Source organism: Cinclus cinclus, chromosome 2 (genome assembly GCF_963662255.1).
Source record: "Cinclus cinclus chromosome 2, bCinCin1.1, whole genome shotgun sequence".
Lineage (NCBI taxonomy): Eukaryota > Metazoa > Chordata > Aves > Passeriformes > Cinclidae > Cinclus > Cinclus cinclus.
Window position 1 is genome coordinate 104,710,440 of NC_085047.1, and position 15,558 is coordinate 104,725,997.

At 41.8% G+C, this 15,558-nt stretch overlaps 1 protein-coding gene across 2 annotated transcripts in view; it reads left to right on the plus strand.

The window, feature by feature from the left end:
* The first annotated feature begins 6,402 nt into the window (after nucleotides 1-6,402).
* The window catches only part of POLA1 (DNA polymerase alpha 1, catalytic subunit), a 184,703-nt gene continuing 175,547 nt past the window's right edge, over nucleotides 6,403-15,558 (plus strand). Inside the window, exons 1-10 of one of the 2 annotated variants that reach the window (XM_062488096.1) lie at nucleotides 6,403-6,433; nucleotides 7,854-7,978; nucleotides 8,923-9,019; nucleotides 9,496-9,576; nucleotides 10,372-10,487; nucleotides 10,739-10,801; nucleotides 12,003-12,101; nucleotides 12,969-13,164; nucleotides 13,380-13,569; nucleotides 14,376-14,551. In XM_062488096.1, coding sequence (XP_062344080.1) covers nucleotides 6,403-6,433; nucleotides 7,854-7,978; nucleotides 8,923-9,019; nucleotides 9,496-9,576; nucleotides 10,372-10,487; nucleotides 10,739-10,801; nucleotides 12,003-12,101; nucleotides 12,969-13,164; nucleotides 13,380-13,569; nucleotides 14,376-14,551 — 1,174 coding nt within the window. Of the gene's footprint in view, nucleotides 6,434-7,853; nucleotides 7,979-8,922; nucleotides 9,020-9,495; nucleotides 9,577-10,371; nucleotides 10,488-10,738; nucleotides 10,802-12,002; nucleotides 12,102-12,968; nucleotides 13,165-13,379; nucleotides 13,570-14,375; nucleotides 14,552-15,558 lie in introns of those variants that run through there. The other variant, XM_062488097.1, reaches the window with a different exon arrangement.

The following is a 15,558-nucleotide window of genomic DNA, read 5'->3' on the forward strand; positions in this document are numbered from 1 at the left end:
AATAAGAGTGAAACTGGAGTTCAATAATCTGGGTAAACACACACACTTTATTTAAAGCAAACTACCTACTTTACGTGCTGTAAAATGACTATCTGGGAGCTAGTATGGCTTTTACTACTTATTATCTGAATGACTCTTCCTGTAATAGCTTCTTCCATTTTGCCTAAAGTAAGGTAGATCAAGTACCAAACTTAACTGGAAAGTTTTTCTCTCAGGTTTGCAGTTACTTTCCTGCTAGTGTCCACAGGATGAATCAAAGGCTGGACTTGAAAGGGATTAAAAATTTGTGACTTGCTAGTGTTGGAAAGCAAGATCAAATGCCACTGGAACAGCGACACACAAGGAAGAAACCACCACCAGTCCTGACCTGTGTTTCTACCTTGCCTGTGGTGATGAGGCAAGTCCAAAATCTCTTATGATAATCTGGACTCTCATCTCGGCCTGACAGCTCACCCTGCCTGGGTCTGTGGGACAAAGCCCTGGGTGTCAAGTCCCTTACCCCAACCAGCCTTATCATGTCATTGTCTCCTTGTCCTCATGGAGCAGCTGCCCCTTGCTACACCCTGACAGCTATATCAGGCCTTCCTAAGTCCTGAGCTGAGCACAGTGGGGCCTGGCCCATGGCTGTGTGGGATCTTCTGCAATTCCTCCTGTGCTATCCATCTGACTGGCTTTGGTGTCCTCATTGTACTGGCCCCCTGTCCAGCCCCAGTTCCTGAGTGAGCCTCCTCTCAGAACCCACCTGGCAGCCCCTTGGGGCTGCTCTATAGGGTTTCTGCCACCCTCTAGTTCATCTGCTGTGGCTCCTTTCCAGGCCATTGTCCCTGCCTCGGTTGAGTGTCCATAAAGTTATCCACTGACAACATGGCACCAACTAAATTGCTCTCCCCCCCATTCTGAGTTCTCAGGTGTGAGGACACACCTTGTTTGTGGGGAATGGGAGTTGCTGTCAAGGCTGTGAGGGCACTGGCAGTCCTGACCAAGCCTCCCCTGGGTCCCCTGCCCTCTGTCTGTGGGTTCTGAGTTCTGGCCTGTGCTGTTGGTCCTTGCTGGAGCCGAGTTGTAGGAGTGCTGGTCTCCATCCAGCTCAGCCACAGCCATGCCCCTGGCTCCCTAGCCTGGAACCTGCCTTCCTGGACCTAGTAAATCCCCAGGGGAAGTGTTTAAGGCCAGACTGAATTGGGTTTTGAGCAATCTGCTCTAGTGGAAGGTGTTCCTGCCTGTGACACAAGGGCTGGAAGTAGATCACCTTTAAGGTTCTTTCAAAGCCAGATCATTCTACAACTTGCCTGGTGATCACTGGGCTGCATCTGACCCAGGTTACCATCACCAGACCTGACCCTGAGTCATGTTTCTGGTTTGTTCCGAGACCAGTCTCATCACCGTGGACTTGTCCTGGCTAACCCTAACTCCATCTCCAGGCTGCCCTGCTCACCCTCCTCAGGCTGGGGGAAAAAGGCCCCATATTCCTGCCAGGCTCCCCTGCAGCAGGGAGCACCTGGCCCTTGTAGCTTCCCCACAATGGAAGCACAGCCTTCCCTTGCACCAGTCCAGCACCAGAGTTGTCAAAATTACAACAAGACTTTGCAGCATCTCATGATGCTGTCCTCCTTTCTGCCAAAGGGATGTGAAATAATGAATGCTGAGATATTCACCCGTCGAAGCACATTTGATCTTCAGCCAGGTCTTGAAATGTAACAGCCTCTCTGCAATAATGTTATGCTTATACATTAATTGCTCGTTTTTGTGCAGTTGTAAAGAGAGAGTGCTGAAAGTAGTTAAAACAGAGACTTTCATGGTGCGGCAATAACGGTATGCTCTTGAATACCACTGGCATCAGACTTAATTCTTAGACATTATAATTAACTGAGGGCTCATTTTCTGTGAGTTTGCTCTCACTTGTCTTCCCTATTTAATGTACATTATAATATTTTGTACATTTCTTGTAGGCTTGAATAGGAATATTGTATTAGGCAAGCAGGTGATGAGATTCTGCTCTCTGTTCCAGTTAGCAAAATTCCACCAATTCTGGTCCAGTTACTAGGATTTGCTGTACTTTAACTGCAATCAGAATTGAACTGTGTTTGTTTAAAAAAAGAAAAAAAAGTGTCTCTGAATGTTCATTCCATAGACTTTTTCTGTTGTAATGGAAATTAGTATGTGTTCTTTTTTCTATTTCACGTTTTTATATGAGAGCCTTAAAATCCTAATACCAACTTTATTCTCTTCATCCTGTAACTCAGGTAGGAAATCAAAAAAGAGCTGTGCAGTGAAAAAAAGGCATTTAGAGGCCTGTTAAGCAAGGAATTTACCCTTTTAACATAAATGTCTGCATTATCATTATTGATAATGAGAAGCATCTATTTTTTCATACTTCTGTCAATTAGCTATATGTAAATAGTTTTGAAAGCAAAGATGTCTTGTAAACTAATAATTTGAGATTCTTTTTTAATTTTAGTTTATGAAATCTGTGCTTCTTTAGAAGTTTAGTCCCCCAAACAGTTAAATAATTCTTGTTGAAATGTCACATGCATAGCACAGTTTAGTAAGCAACTGCAGAAGTGGTCAGAGCTGGACGCAATTAGAAGGAAAAACTTGAAGTTAATTTAGTGATAATGTGCATTACAAGAGCAATGCAAGGATTAAAAGTAAGATAATGAAATACTCCATATTTGTAGGAAACATACACATAGAACATATACACTCATATCTTGAGCAGCATGCACATACACACAATTTTTCAGAAAGAGAGTCTGTACTAAACAGCAATATAATAATTTTAAGCATTTTGAAGTAGGCAGTACAGGTGAATTTTCAATCTTGCTGTCATTCATGATTTACTGGCATTGTTTTTATATCACCCCTCTTAGTTTTAACAGGTATTTTTCCAACATCAAAAGCATTATCTACCATAAGCTTAATGTGTAACTCTCTGAGTCTGAGAGTTTTAACTTTTTGTCCTACTGTTTTTACAGCAGATCAAGCACACTCTAGTCATTAAAAGGAAAAAAACAATAATCCTCAATACAGTAATATTTTTGTTCCATTTAATTTAGTTTTGGTACTATACTCCATTTGTACTTTCCTATGCTAATGTAAACTACTATTTATATTATCTTGGAAGGCTTGCAATGAGTTTACAGTATTTACTATTAATAACTTATATATTTAAATCACAGCTCTGAGAAAACAAAACAAAAAATACATCTTTATCACCTTTTGTTGAAATCTGGGACTTTCCTGAGCTTCTTCTTCTGTACTGTGTTTTTTGCTGCCTACCATCTTCGTTACTATGCTTGTCTTGCACTTCTCTTTGCAGCTATCACACTTGCCTTGAGGGAATCCTGTTGGCACTGAACCACCAGAATTCCCGCTTCTTGATCTTAAAAGACAAGAGCGAAGAGCAAAGGTTGTTCTTGTTAGTTGTCCAAGTTGTTTTTGTATGGTTGTCCAAAGGGAGGTTAAAGATCAGCTCAAAGTTACGTGCTGTGATAAAGCCTTTAGCAGAGGAAGTCCCAAATCTTGCTGGGTTATTTTTCTTTCCGAAAGCAAAGCACATCCCTTACTCTCCCCACCTTTTATTCGTTTTATTCTCCCCCCCCTCCCCCGCCCCCCAGCATTTAAATATTCTTGTTATGCTGTGCTGTGGGAAACAGATGCATTCTTGTTATGGCCAGAGATGAATGTCAGGATTGAACTAGCATCCATGAAAAAGTCTTTTGTTTGATTTGTGCTGTCCCACAGTGGAGCTATGGCAACAACTTCCGTTTGGGAAATTAACTGTATCACTGTGTACTGGCTCAAATCATGGCATCACCTGAATGACAAACATGCCACTGTTCACATGACAGCTGACAAAGAGTATTGTTTAATTTTAATCAAAAGCATTAAAATCCAGCCAATTAAAAAATCCAAAGCATGTGAAGGCTAAGTATATGTAAAATGCAGTGGCATTCTATTTTTATTCAAACTGAATAATTTAGAGATATTGTTATTTTATAAATGTTTTTGTATTGTAGCTTAAAAATTGAGTAACTTCTGATTTTGAATCCCACATCACTCTTGGTGATTATGCACGTGTTTAAAAAAAGAAGTAAAGCAAACAGTATCACACTCCTATGAAGGAGAGGCTGTGTGTAGGTGCTGTTGGTTTAAGCTGGCAGGCAGCTAAACAGCACACAGCCACTCATTCACTCTCCCACCTGCCCACGAGTTGGATGTAGGAGAGAACTGGTAGAAAAAGCCCAAAGTAAAATAGGGGGTTGAGACAAAAACAGTCTAATAGGAGAAAAAAAAAGGAAAAAAACAACAATAATTAGAATATACAGAGTAAGTGATGCACAGTGCAATTGCTCACCACCCACTGACTAATGCTCAGACAGCTCCTGAGCAATGGACACTGGCCAATTTGCCCCCAGTTTATATACTGGGCACAACATCTTATGGTATGGAATTTCAACTGGGGTCAGCTGTCCTGGCTGTGCCCCTTCCAGCTCCTTGTGCCCTGCAGTCTTCTTGCTGGCAGGGTGGGGTGAGAAGCTGAAAAGCCCTTAACTTAGTGCAAACACTGTCCAGCAACAACCAAAACATTGGTGTGTTATCAGCTTGATTATTTCTAGAATCCAAAACACAGCCCTGTACCAGTTACTAGGATGAACGCAATCGCAGTGGAAACCAGGACAGCAGATCAGAGGGGCATTCTTCCTGGGGCTGTCAGTGTTTCCAAGGATGCCTGTTTGCTACAGCTAAGCTGGCCTATTAACTAGGTACTGCTGAGAGGGGTCTCATTCCCCCTGGCAGCGGGCACCGGCTGTCAGAGTGCGCAGCCCCTGGCAGCACCAGGGAATTGCCACAGGTGGCTGGGGTCACTCTTCTGCTTCCACCTAAGACTAGGTCTAGCAATAACATAATGTTGTATTAGCACCTGGGTATGTAAGTTTGAAGGATTGGGAGGCTTTTTATTTCTCTCTTACCAATGCAAAGGAGTCCTGGTGGAGAAGGAAGGAAAATAATTTTCGTTTTCAGAACCATATAAATTTTCTCTTCCAGACAGTTGAAAACAATCAATATATTCAGACCAAATAATATTAGTTCATGTTTCTGCAACAGCATATCAGCTCTAAGGAGAGAACCCTGTGGTGCCACCTTTGCAAGAAGCTGGAATCAGTGCCTGCATATCTTCATGAGCAGTAAATGATTCTCCACTAAATTCTACAAAAGATGGTGGTAGGTTTTCTGAGTTATGACTAGCCAGCACGGATGTTTTTGGACAAAACATCGAGATTAATCTGTAGTGAAACACCATGAACCCCATCAGTTTCCCTGGGTTTCTGAATCCACACACAGACAGATCTGAACCCTGTTAGAAGAGAGGACTTGTAAAGCTTCAGTTGTCTTAACTGAAGCTTTTAAAACCTTCTCCCATCTGTGCTTGAAACTGAAATATAAAATTTTCTGGACACAGTCCTTACTTCTCAGCTGAAGGCTGTTGTGTAAGTACTCTTAATACATTTGAGTGAAGGTATCCCTGTAGCATCAAAATGAAGAGAATATACTCTACCTCCCCACCCTGACCAAGTCAGGGGTATGCAAGGACAAAAGTCTGGTGGGTCTTTTCTCAGAGCCTTCCACACACTTGGCCTCTTGAGACATCAGAAACCCAGTCTGAATATACAAACGAATTTTGTCACTAAGCTGGCTAGCCACTATCTGCCTCTAAAAGAGTCTAGGGAGTAATTTACTAAAGTTCCTGAAACGTGTGATAGATCATCATACCTACTTTAAATATGCAGAAAGCAGACCGTGGCTCCTACATACGTTAGTCTTGTCGCGATCACTACCTTGAGGGATTACAGGTCGATGGCAACCGTGTGGGAAATCCCCATTTCTCTGTTGTGGCGGGTGATCCCCCACCCTCCCGCTCCAGCCTGGCTCCAGCTTTTATCCAACTGGCATCAAGCACGGCCTCCTCCCAGCTCAGGGGATGTATTTTATACATGACATTTAGACGTGATACGTGATATATTTATGACAAGGCCTGTAAAGATGGCTTTGCCCCAACTGCGGCACCGGACCCGTACGGGCTGCAGCAGATCCCTCAGCCGCAACTCGCGGGACACCGCGGGCCCCGCCACCATACCAGAGCCTGTAAAGCCGCAGCCCCAGCGCGGAGGCGGGCCCAGCCCCGGCCTGAGTCGCGGCCGGCAGTGCAGGCCGCTCGCAGGAAGCGGCTCCGCCCCGGGCCCCGCGGGGGCGGAACGCGGCCGGGCCCTTCCCGCGGGCCGCGCTCCCTCCGCGCCCGGAGCGGCCCCGCCCCCGCGCCCGCTGATTGGATGCGGCCCTGGCGGCGGCGCGCGGGGCTCCCATCTCGCGCCACTTTCGGGAGCCTTTGGCGCGAGCGCCATGGCCGAGAGCGGCGCTCGGGGTCGGGACGGTGAGAGCCGGGGGCGGCGGGGCGGCCTGGGCTCCTGTCCTTGTCCTCTTGTCCTCCTGTCCTTGTCCTCCTCCTGCCTGTCCCCGTTCCTCACGTGCGCCGGCGGTTCGCTGTCAGGCGGGGGGCGACCGGGCAGCGGCGCTGGCGACGGCGAGCGCGCGCGCACCGGGCGCGGGAGCGCGCGGCGGGCGGGCAGCGCCGCGCGAGGGTCCCGCGCCCCTCATGGAAGGCTCGGCGGGACCCTCTGCGGGCATCCGCGGAACGGGGCATCCGCGGAACGGGGCATCCGCGGAACGGGGGATCCGCGGAACGGGGGATCCGCCCGGCGGCCGGGTTCGGGCCGCACGGCCCTGCGCCAGCGGTGCGGCCCCGCACGGTGGGTGGCTCTCCCGGGTCCCGTCTGCGGTGGGAACACTCTAAGCCTAGGGAGCAGCGGCAGGCGCGGGTGGTCCCGGCTGGGGCTGGAAACTAGCTTGTCCCAGGGGAGCGCGTTGCCTTAGGCGCTGGCGGGCAGTAAAGGCGGAGGACTGACAGAAGATAAACGCGCCCAAAGCGGTCCGTGTTTGCCGATGTTCCCCATGGGGCAGCAGGCGGTGTAAATGCCCCTTTGACCCCAGCCCTTAGCAATACAAATCCAGACTTCTCTCGGCTGCGCCTCCAGGGTGCAGCTCTGGTCACAAGTTGATGTCCTGCTGCCACCGGGAAGGGACTGCCCTGCTCCTCTAGCCAGCCTTGGGTCTTCTCTGCTTGTTCAGCTGCTCCCACTTAACCCGCAGCCTTGTCCCTGGGCTGTTTGTTTGCTTTTAGAAGTTGGATTGGCTCAATTTGTTCCCTGTAGTCAGATAAGTGTTCCTCCCCTAAATTAAGAGAAAGAAAAAGGGTCAGGAGAAGTAGAAAGCGCTTTGCAGGGGAGAGCATTTGGAAGGGAAGGAAGTGGAAGCAGAAAAGGGGTGTCAGCTGTCAACAAATTACTAGTTTTTCTCAATCTGGTTACACTCAAAGGTTGTGAAACCGCCTAAAACATCACTGCTTTGTAGCAGTGTGGGCCTTCTCTTAAGTCTGGTATTCCTGAGTTGTCATGGAGACATGCAAAATAAAAGGATCTGGAAATTCCCAAGGAAGGGGAGGTGGGGGGAGTTCTTACAGGGAAAGGCTGATGGGATTTGAGAGGTGCTTTGGAAATCTAGGTGGTAGCTTCACACTGAATGTGAGCTGGCATGAGCTCCCTGTCAGGCCATGCCTTCAGTCTCTCTCACTCCAGAGCTGGCTTGGAAGAGCCACCTGGGACTGTGCTTTCAGCCAATTAGGTTTTGGTTTTAAGCAAAATTGCAGTCACCTATTAATGCATCACTGAATACTTAAGTACCAAAGCCAACAGCTCATTGTTAAACTAATTTATCTTGTTTTTAATTAATTACAGCTATGAGTGAGTCTGGAAGCTTTGCAGCATCACGTTCTAGACGTGAGAGGAAGAACAGAAGAGGCCAGCAAGAAGCACTTGAACGTCTGAAAAAAGCCAAAGCTGGGGAAAAATTAAAATATGAGGTGAAATTTCCACATCTTAATTAGAAGTGCATGTGAGCTGAGAAGCTTAATCACCATTTATAGATACGTAAAATTGTGGGAAACAAAATAAACCTTTCAGATCAGTTTTTGTGTTTTTAGTAGTATATGTTTTTCTGAATGTAGCTGTAGTTTTCATCTTTCTCATATAACTTACTTGTTTCTTTCTGTATTCTAAACTAACCCAGTTTTGTTAACTGGAAGTCAAACCTGCTTGCTGTTGAGAGCTATGCCACAGGGAAGGACCAATATTTAAAATTGCATACTTAATGTTATGATAGGAAGTACTTCTTTTTTTTTAATCTCAGATGATTTTAAACTTTGATTTCAGGTCTTTACATGACTGAATTCCATTAATATTGGTATGCTGCGTTTCCACAAAGAGACCAAAATTTAAGTGGTAGAACTGAAATCTGGCAGTGTAACATTGATACTGTAACAGTGTCCAATGGTGATGCCAACAGGAAGTGACTTGCTCATTGAGGTGAATAAATGTAAAGAAACCAGAAGTCCGTAGATCATTAACAGGCAAATTTTCTCTGAGCACTCTGCTTGGGTGCATGAAATTCCTTTTCTATTCATTGAGCTCATATTGGTGTTTGAGAGTACAGCCAAGGCCAGAAGTGTCCACTGCTGGGTTTTTTCTTTTTTAAAAGCTTTTTTGGTAATATGAAATGAGAAATAAAGCAAGTAATTTTCAAACGAAATCTCTGCCAGTGCTTCAGTAGATTTTGACTTTCAGTATACTACAATAATTTAAAAAATTGATAACTTGTCTTTTATCACTGCTGAGAAAGAAGCTTACTGTGAGCAGTGTATCAGTGTAGGAGCCCTGCATGCATTCTTGGGAGCTGTTATATTCTAACTGATGATCTGCAGTATGGATGGTACGGAAACTGTTAATCCTCAGTATACCTTAACTGTAGGTTGAGGAGTTCACGGGTGTTTATGATGAAATAGATGAGGATGAATACTCCAAGATGGTCAGAGACCGTCAGGATGATGACTGGATTGTTGATGATGGTAAGTTAAGATTAATTTGGAGAGTAATTTTGGTTCTAGTGTTATAGCTCAATTAGGCTTCATAATGCTCATGCTTCGAGGTAAGTTATTGTTAGTACATACTTAACATTTTTTTTAGGAGACAAGAGAAAGGCAGTTGTTTAATGGAAATTAATCTTTGCATTGTTCTCATAGTAGTTTGTTAGGATAGTAATGAAACTATTTTTCCATGAAGACTTGTTTTTGAAATTTTATTTCCAAATATCAGTATTACAATTTTACAAAAAGAAGTACTGTTATTGATAATTTCAAATTAAACATGTAAGAATATATTTAGTCTAATAGAAGATACAGCTAACAGTGCAGTAGTTTTTAATACTTGCATTTGTAACGTTTTTGCTGTATATTAAAGGGGGAATAGTGTTTAAATATATAAAAAATTCAGAAATATCAGCAGACAGAATTTCAGCTGCAATTTTTAAACAATTTTTCTGCAGATGGGATAGGTTATGTAGAAGATGGAAGGGAAATCTTTGATGAAGATCTGGATGATGATGCTCTTTGTTCCAATAAGAAAGGTAACTTGCATGTGACCACTGAAGAATATCTGCCAGGGTCTTTTAAAAGGTACCCAAAATGGGCAACTTCCCGTCATCAGTAGGTGTGATAAATATGGCCAAATGACAGATTACTTGAAGCTCTGTCATTCTGTGCCTGTGGATTTTGTTCAGCCCCAGTGATGCAGAGGATGGAGGATCACAGATTGAGGTCACAGTGCTGTTAACTGCTTCAGCATGACCAGGGGCACTGCTGCTCACAGTCTTGTGTGGAATGGGGATTCACTTCTAGAATAAATGCATCTGGGAGGAGTCTTGGTTTTCAAAGCCAGTGCCTAAAAGATGTGTGGTCTCTCTTGACTACTAAAATATTAGTGTTCTTATTAGAATCTAGGATCATATAATTTTCCCAACGTTTTTATGGAATCTGGCAGCAAACTGAGAATCTTAGTCTGATGTTGAGAATCCAAGGCTATTGCCAAATTCCTGGATGCGTTTTTTTTTTTTTTTCCCCTCCTTTCCCCCTGTGTTTACTTCCATGTAAAGTATCTGTCCTTTTCCTGGAATATGTAAAAGGCATCTCTGACATAACTAGGAAAGAAGGAAAGACAGGGTGGTGAGAGGATTTTTTGATTTTTTTTGTGTGTGCATGACAGCTGCTACAAAGCTGAAAGATGGCTAGGCTTCATTACAGCCAGAAGTGTGAAGGTAGAAGTAGTAGACTACCTTGGCTATCTATCCCTGCTAATAACTGGACCTGTAAACATTGAACTTTCTTATGTGAGACTCACTGTTTTTAATTTTTTGTTTTGGTAGGAAAAAGTAGCAAAACATCTACAATTGATAAAAAGAATGTGAAAAAATCTGTGGTGTCCAAGCCAAACACAATTAAGTCTATGTTTATGGCCAGTGCTGGGAAGAAAAACACAGATGTAAGTTTTTACATTTTTGAATTTAAATATTTCTGACTTGTTCGCAGTTGTAGTGGGAGTGGAGTAAACCAAAGGCTCGTTTTAGTTTCTTGTTTCTAGCAAGACAAACTTCCATTACAATCTCTTGTGTATGGAGCATTTCTGAAAATGTTGTATGTGTTTTGTGGAAATCCTCTTGTCATTTGCTGATGTTCTCCTGATTGGGTTTGCACATATGAACTGAGTACTACTTGGCTAATCTTACCTTACAGAAAACTGTGGACCTGTCCAAGGATGATTTACTTGGGGATATTCTTCAAGATATTAGTGCTGAAGTAAGTATGTTACTAAAATCTGTTGGAAACAACCTTAATCCATTAATTTGTCATGGAACATACCAAGAAAATACTTTTTTTTTTTTTTTTTTTTTTTTTGTGAAACAGGACAATCTAAGACTGATTTCCTCTCTAGCACATCTCATTGATACATTCCTTGTGTGTATGCTGTCTGCCTGTTGTCTGTACCATGCAGATGTTGCATGACTACATTGCTTGATAAGGCAATATCTCTCTGACCTGATTACAGAGAACCAGGTTAACACTCTCTTAGAGGCAGGAGTGCAGGATGGCTGTTGGGATAGGGTTGGACTGTCTCAAATGTATCTGATGCCCTTTTAGCAAGATGTATTAAAACCAAAAGGATTGCTTGCATGTAGATGTTGAAACTGTTGTAGATACTGGTGAGATACTGAGGTGGAATATGTTGAACTGTAATAAGCTTAACATGTTTTTTCAGTGCAGTAAAGGGTATAGGATGTCTCGGTGTAAAGTTATTCTCTTAGTTTTGTGCTCTTCTTATTTTACTCTTCCCTATGACATCTGATTGAGGCTATAGAATCCACCATGACTATACTATGCCTGCCCACCCCCCTGGTGTCATTAGAGAAATGCATTTTAATGCTGTCACATTTGTAGAACATTGATTAGGGAAAATAATAATTACACTATGATTTCTATTTTCTTAAACACTAGTTAGCTACTGATTTTTTGTGTTGTTTGTTTTGTTAAATTCTTTTGTTACTAGCTGTTGATAAGGTTAAGTATAAAATATCTGTACATGTAAATAAATTGCGTTTTCCTCTAGTAGGACAGTGCTGAAAGAGCACTTTTGCCTTTCATGAGGCATGTATATTCAAAACTACTGCTTCAGCAGACATGAAAAACAGCACAAGTTATTCTGTTTCTTGTGCAATAAAGGCACGTTAGCTTTTGAAATTCCTACTGTTTGAAAACTGTTTCACTTGATGGCGGTTTTTCTCAGATTGTTTCCTCCCCCAGAAAAATCTAGTGTGTGTCTTCATGGGTTGATTGCCCAGGTATCATTATTTTATGGGGCTGGGTTTCATATCAGGAGGTTATTTTCTTCATCAGCCAAAAGTATTGGTGTCCCTCTGATGGAAAATGTTACTAACCAAGACAAAAAAAAACACTAAGCAACTATTCCTTTTGTCACTTTCTCTGTTCTTCCAATATTCAGACAGTTCAGCTAAGTCCACCACCAATTATAATGCTGAAAAGGAAAAGATCTGCTGGAGTACCACTCAATCCTTTCTCTGTGCAGTCCAAAACTTCTAAGGTAATGGAGAAAAGAAAAATGTTCTCATTTGTAATAAGTACTAGTCTATGTGTTGGTTTTAATACCATTGACTTTAATTTCTCCTCCTGGAAATTAACTTTCTCCTTACCTTCCATAGCAGTGTTACAGTGTGATTTGGTGTTTTTCTCTGCGTCACCTTTCATGTGAACACATAAACAGTACAATTAGTTTTGTGTCTGTAGTATAGTAGGAGTTTGTAGTTTGTTACATTTGACAGGTGAAACTGCACGAAGGTGAGTTTCTGCTCTCTTTTCCAAAGAGAAGAAAAGACCCTTGTGGCAAGGAGAGGAGGATGGGAATAAGGACAGGAGGTGAAATAAGCAGGAATTATGGAGAGGGATAAGAAACAAATTCTTTGTAGAAATGGAAAACAAATGGAAAAATTGAAGCTACAGATAGCAGTTTGCCCTAGTGGAAGTTTTTGGAGTGAAAGGAGGATGGGCTGCTAAGGATGGAAGCCTAGCACTTTGTCAGGAGTTCTGGTAAATGGAAAGGACTTTATAGATGGAAATACAATGAGATAGTTGGTAATGGTCTGTAGAAGGAAAATGGAGTAGTGTAGGTACATCTGATTTGTGAAACCTTGTGTGACATCAGCTGTTAACATTGAAAATAATCACCAGTGCTACTCGTGCTACTCATGTACTCGTGAGTGCTACTCAACAGTTGTGTTCAAAACTAGAAGCTATTGGAAAAAAAAGGGGAGATGTAGTAAGAGAGGATCATGGTGGAACTTTTCCTCTAGCCCTGGCTGCTAGATCTGCAAATAGCAAGTGAAAGATTTTGTTGCATATTTTTTTCTTTGCTCTTACAAGATTATTTTTAACTCATGGAAATGTTTTTCAGGTAATCACGCCTGTATCAAAGAAAGCTCCTGTTCATGTCAGAAAGGAAACTCTTCCTCCAGCCTCATTTCATCGTAAACATCCCAATTATACAACAAAATCCATCAGCATCTCTGAAAATGAGGACACCAAGCACGTGCAAAAACCTGTAGAAAATGAGGGAATAGTGAAGGCATTGGGAGAGAAAGCTACTAAAGGTATCAAAAGTAAATCAAAACCCAATTCTGGATGCTCTTTATAGTAAACTCTGGTATAGTAGTGTAAAAACAATAAATTAACGCTAGCTTTGATAGGAACAAAGTATCATGTTTAAGCTATCTTTATACTGTATTTTATGGTCATGCTTACAGAGTGCCACCTCTGCATACTGCTATAGTATGCAGTGTTTCATTTTAATGATTCAAACCTTTAGTTCTACCTGCAGCACTTGCAGATGATGATCAGGGAATGATGCATTTTGATGAGGAGGACTTTGACGAACCTATGGAAGCAGAGCATGTGGAAACTCTACCTGAGACAGCTGAAAGCTTGAAAAGAAACAATGAAATTGAGAAGAAAGAGACAGAGCAGCTGGGATCAGAGAAGAAAGAGACATCTATCTTGTAAGAATCTTTTTTTTTTTCTTCTTTTTACTTCCACTATGAAGGCTCTCAATTTCCATAAACCTTAGATTTATCTTCATATTTGTATTTGCCAAAGGGATAATTGTGATACAGACAAAATGGTAATAATACTACACAATGCTTTTTTTTTTTTTTGTAGTTATGTTAGGAATAGTAACATGCTGATAGCTACTTAATTGGAAAGTATTTGATGTTTTTGGGATCTAGCATGTGATAATATATATTTCAGCACACTGAGGTGACTCAATGTAGGTGTTACATACTGGGCTTTGATGTTAGTAAACAAAACCAAGGAATTTCTAACAATACTTACTCCAAGTGAATATGAAAATATTTCATAATAGAGGTAGGTAAAAGTTTTATTGCTAAAAGTAATGGTGAACAGCTGTGTCTTTGGAAATGGGAAAAAAGGTGGGCTTTTCCCTGTTTTGTTTTTTTAATTGTTTAGAAAATTTTGAATTATGTTTCCATAACAAAATATTTCAAACTGTAAAATAATTGAATGATGAAAGACCTAAATACCTAATGACTGAAAAGGTAGTTTTGTTGAAATAATCTGTTGTTTCCACTAAACAACTTTTTTAGATGGATGGATGTATTTGATAGATACAAACTTGAATTGACCAAGGCTGAAATACCAGGTGACTGATTTTTAAAGCCTGTGTCTGGTGTATCAAGAACAATACTCAAATGTGGGTTTCTGTCTTAAACAAAGTGGTCATTATAGCAAAGGCACAATTTTAATCTTTTTTTGTTTCTTTTTTATTCTTCTGCAAAATCTGCAGAAGTTCTCTCCCAAGTCTCTCGTGTTGGGACAGAATTGATGAGGATGAAGTTGATCTAGTAGCAGCAGAAGTTCAGCTGGACCCCAATCTCCTTCCACTTGTGAATGGGGAAAGTGATGATCAAGTCTTAAGATTTTTTTGGCTGGATGCTTATGAAGATCAGTTCAGTCAGCCAGGTAACTGCTCAGTTAAAGGCAGAAAATGCCAATCTGATTATTTTTGTTCAGATTTTCTTTTTTGGAAAATTGGGGTTTTCAGACTTGACTAAATTACATCCAGTTACCCTTTGTCTCTGTGCTCTTAAGATGTTAATCTCTTGTTTTTGTGTACCTCTGTCTGCAGAGCAGGGCACTGTTGCTGGGAGAATGTCATCTCTTGGCCTAGTATAGAGGTAGGGAAGTAACAGGGACTTACTAGCACTGTTCAGTATTGGTGACCCATTGTCCTTAAAATTTTATACACTCCAGGAACAAGCTGAAGTTGTTAATTTCTTGCCCAGATGCAATAACTGAGCATGCTTTCTTGTTTTTGGAAAAGCAGCTCAGAATTCATGTGGATGAATAAAGCCTGTACAATAGCAGTTGCATGGTTTTATACAAAGGAAAGGTATGTCTGTCAAGGGAGGAGGGTGGTCTGAAAAACACAAGGTCTGTCTTGTGTTTCTTATCTCCTGATTCAAACTATCTAAATTTTGAAGATTGTCTTTGAATTAAGATTGGTAAAATACTCTGTGCAGTTGAAGTGTGAATCCCAGCTCTCATAGTGTTCAAATTACAGCATTCTGATGTCAGCTCTGACAAAAAAATTTCATATCTGTTGTGAGCACTTCCCATCTATCCCCTCATTTCATCAGCAGCTTTAGGATCTTGGGTTTCTAGTTTGTGCTTCATGTGTGTTTACCAGAAGGTTCTTTCACACGTTGTTGGAGGGGTTTTTTCAGTTGAAGCTGTAAGCATTCAGTCAGATAGATTTCTTTGTTAACACCTTTTGTTGTGAGTTGGGATGCCAAACTTAAACATGAGACTGTGCTGGGCTGAACAGCTTGGTGATGGGAGTGGTAATAATCATAGATATCTTGATGAAATCAATGGCTCTAATATAAAATTGCTACTTTTAAAGAACCCGCTATTGTTATTTTTCCTTTTTTTTGTCTTCTAAGTCGGTGATTGCTGAATGGAACATA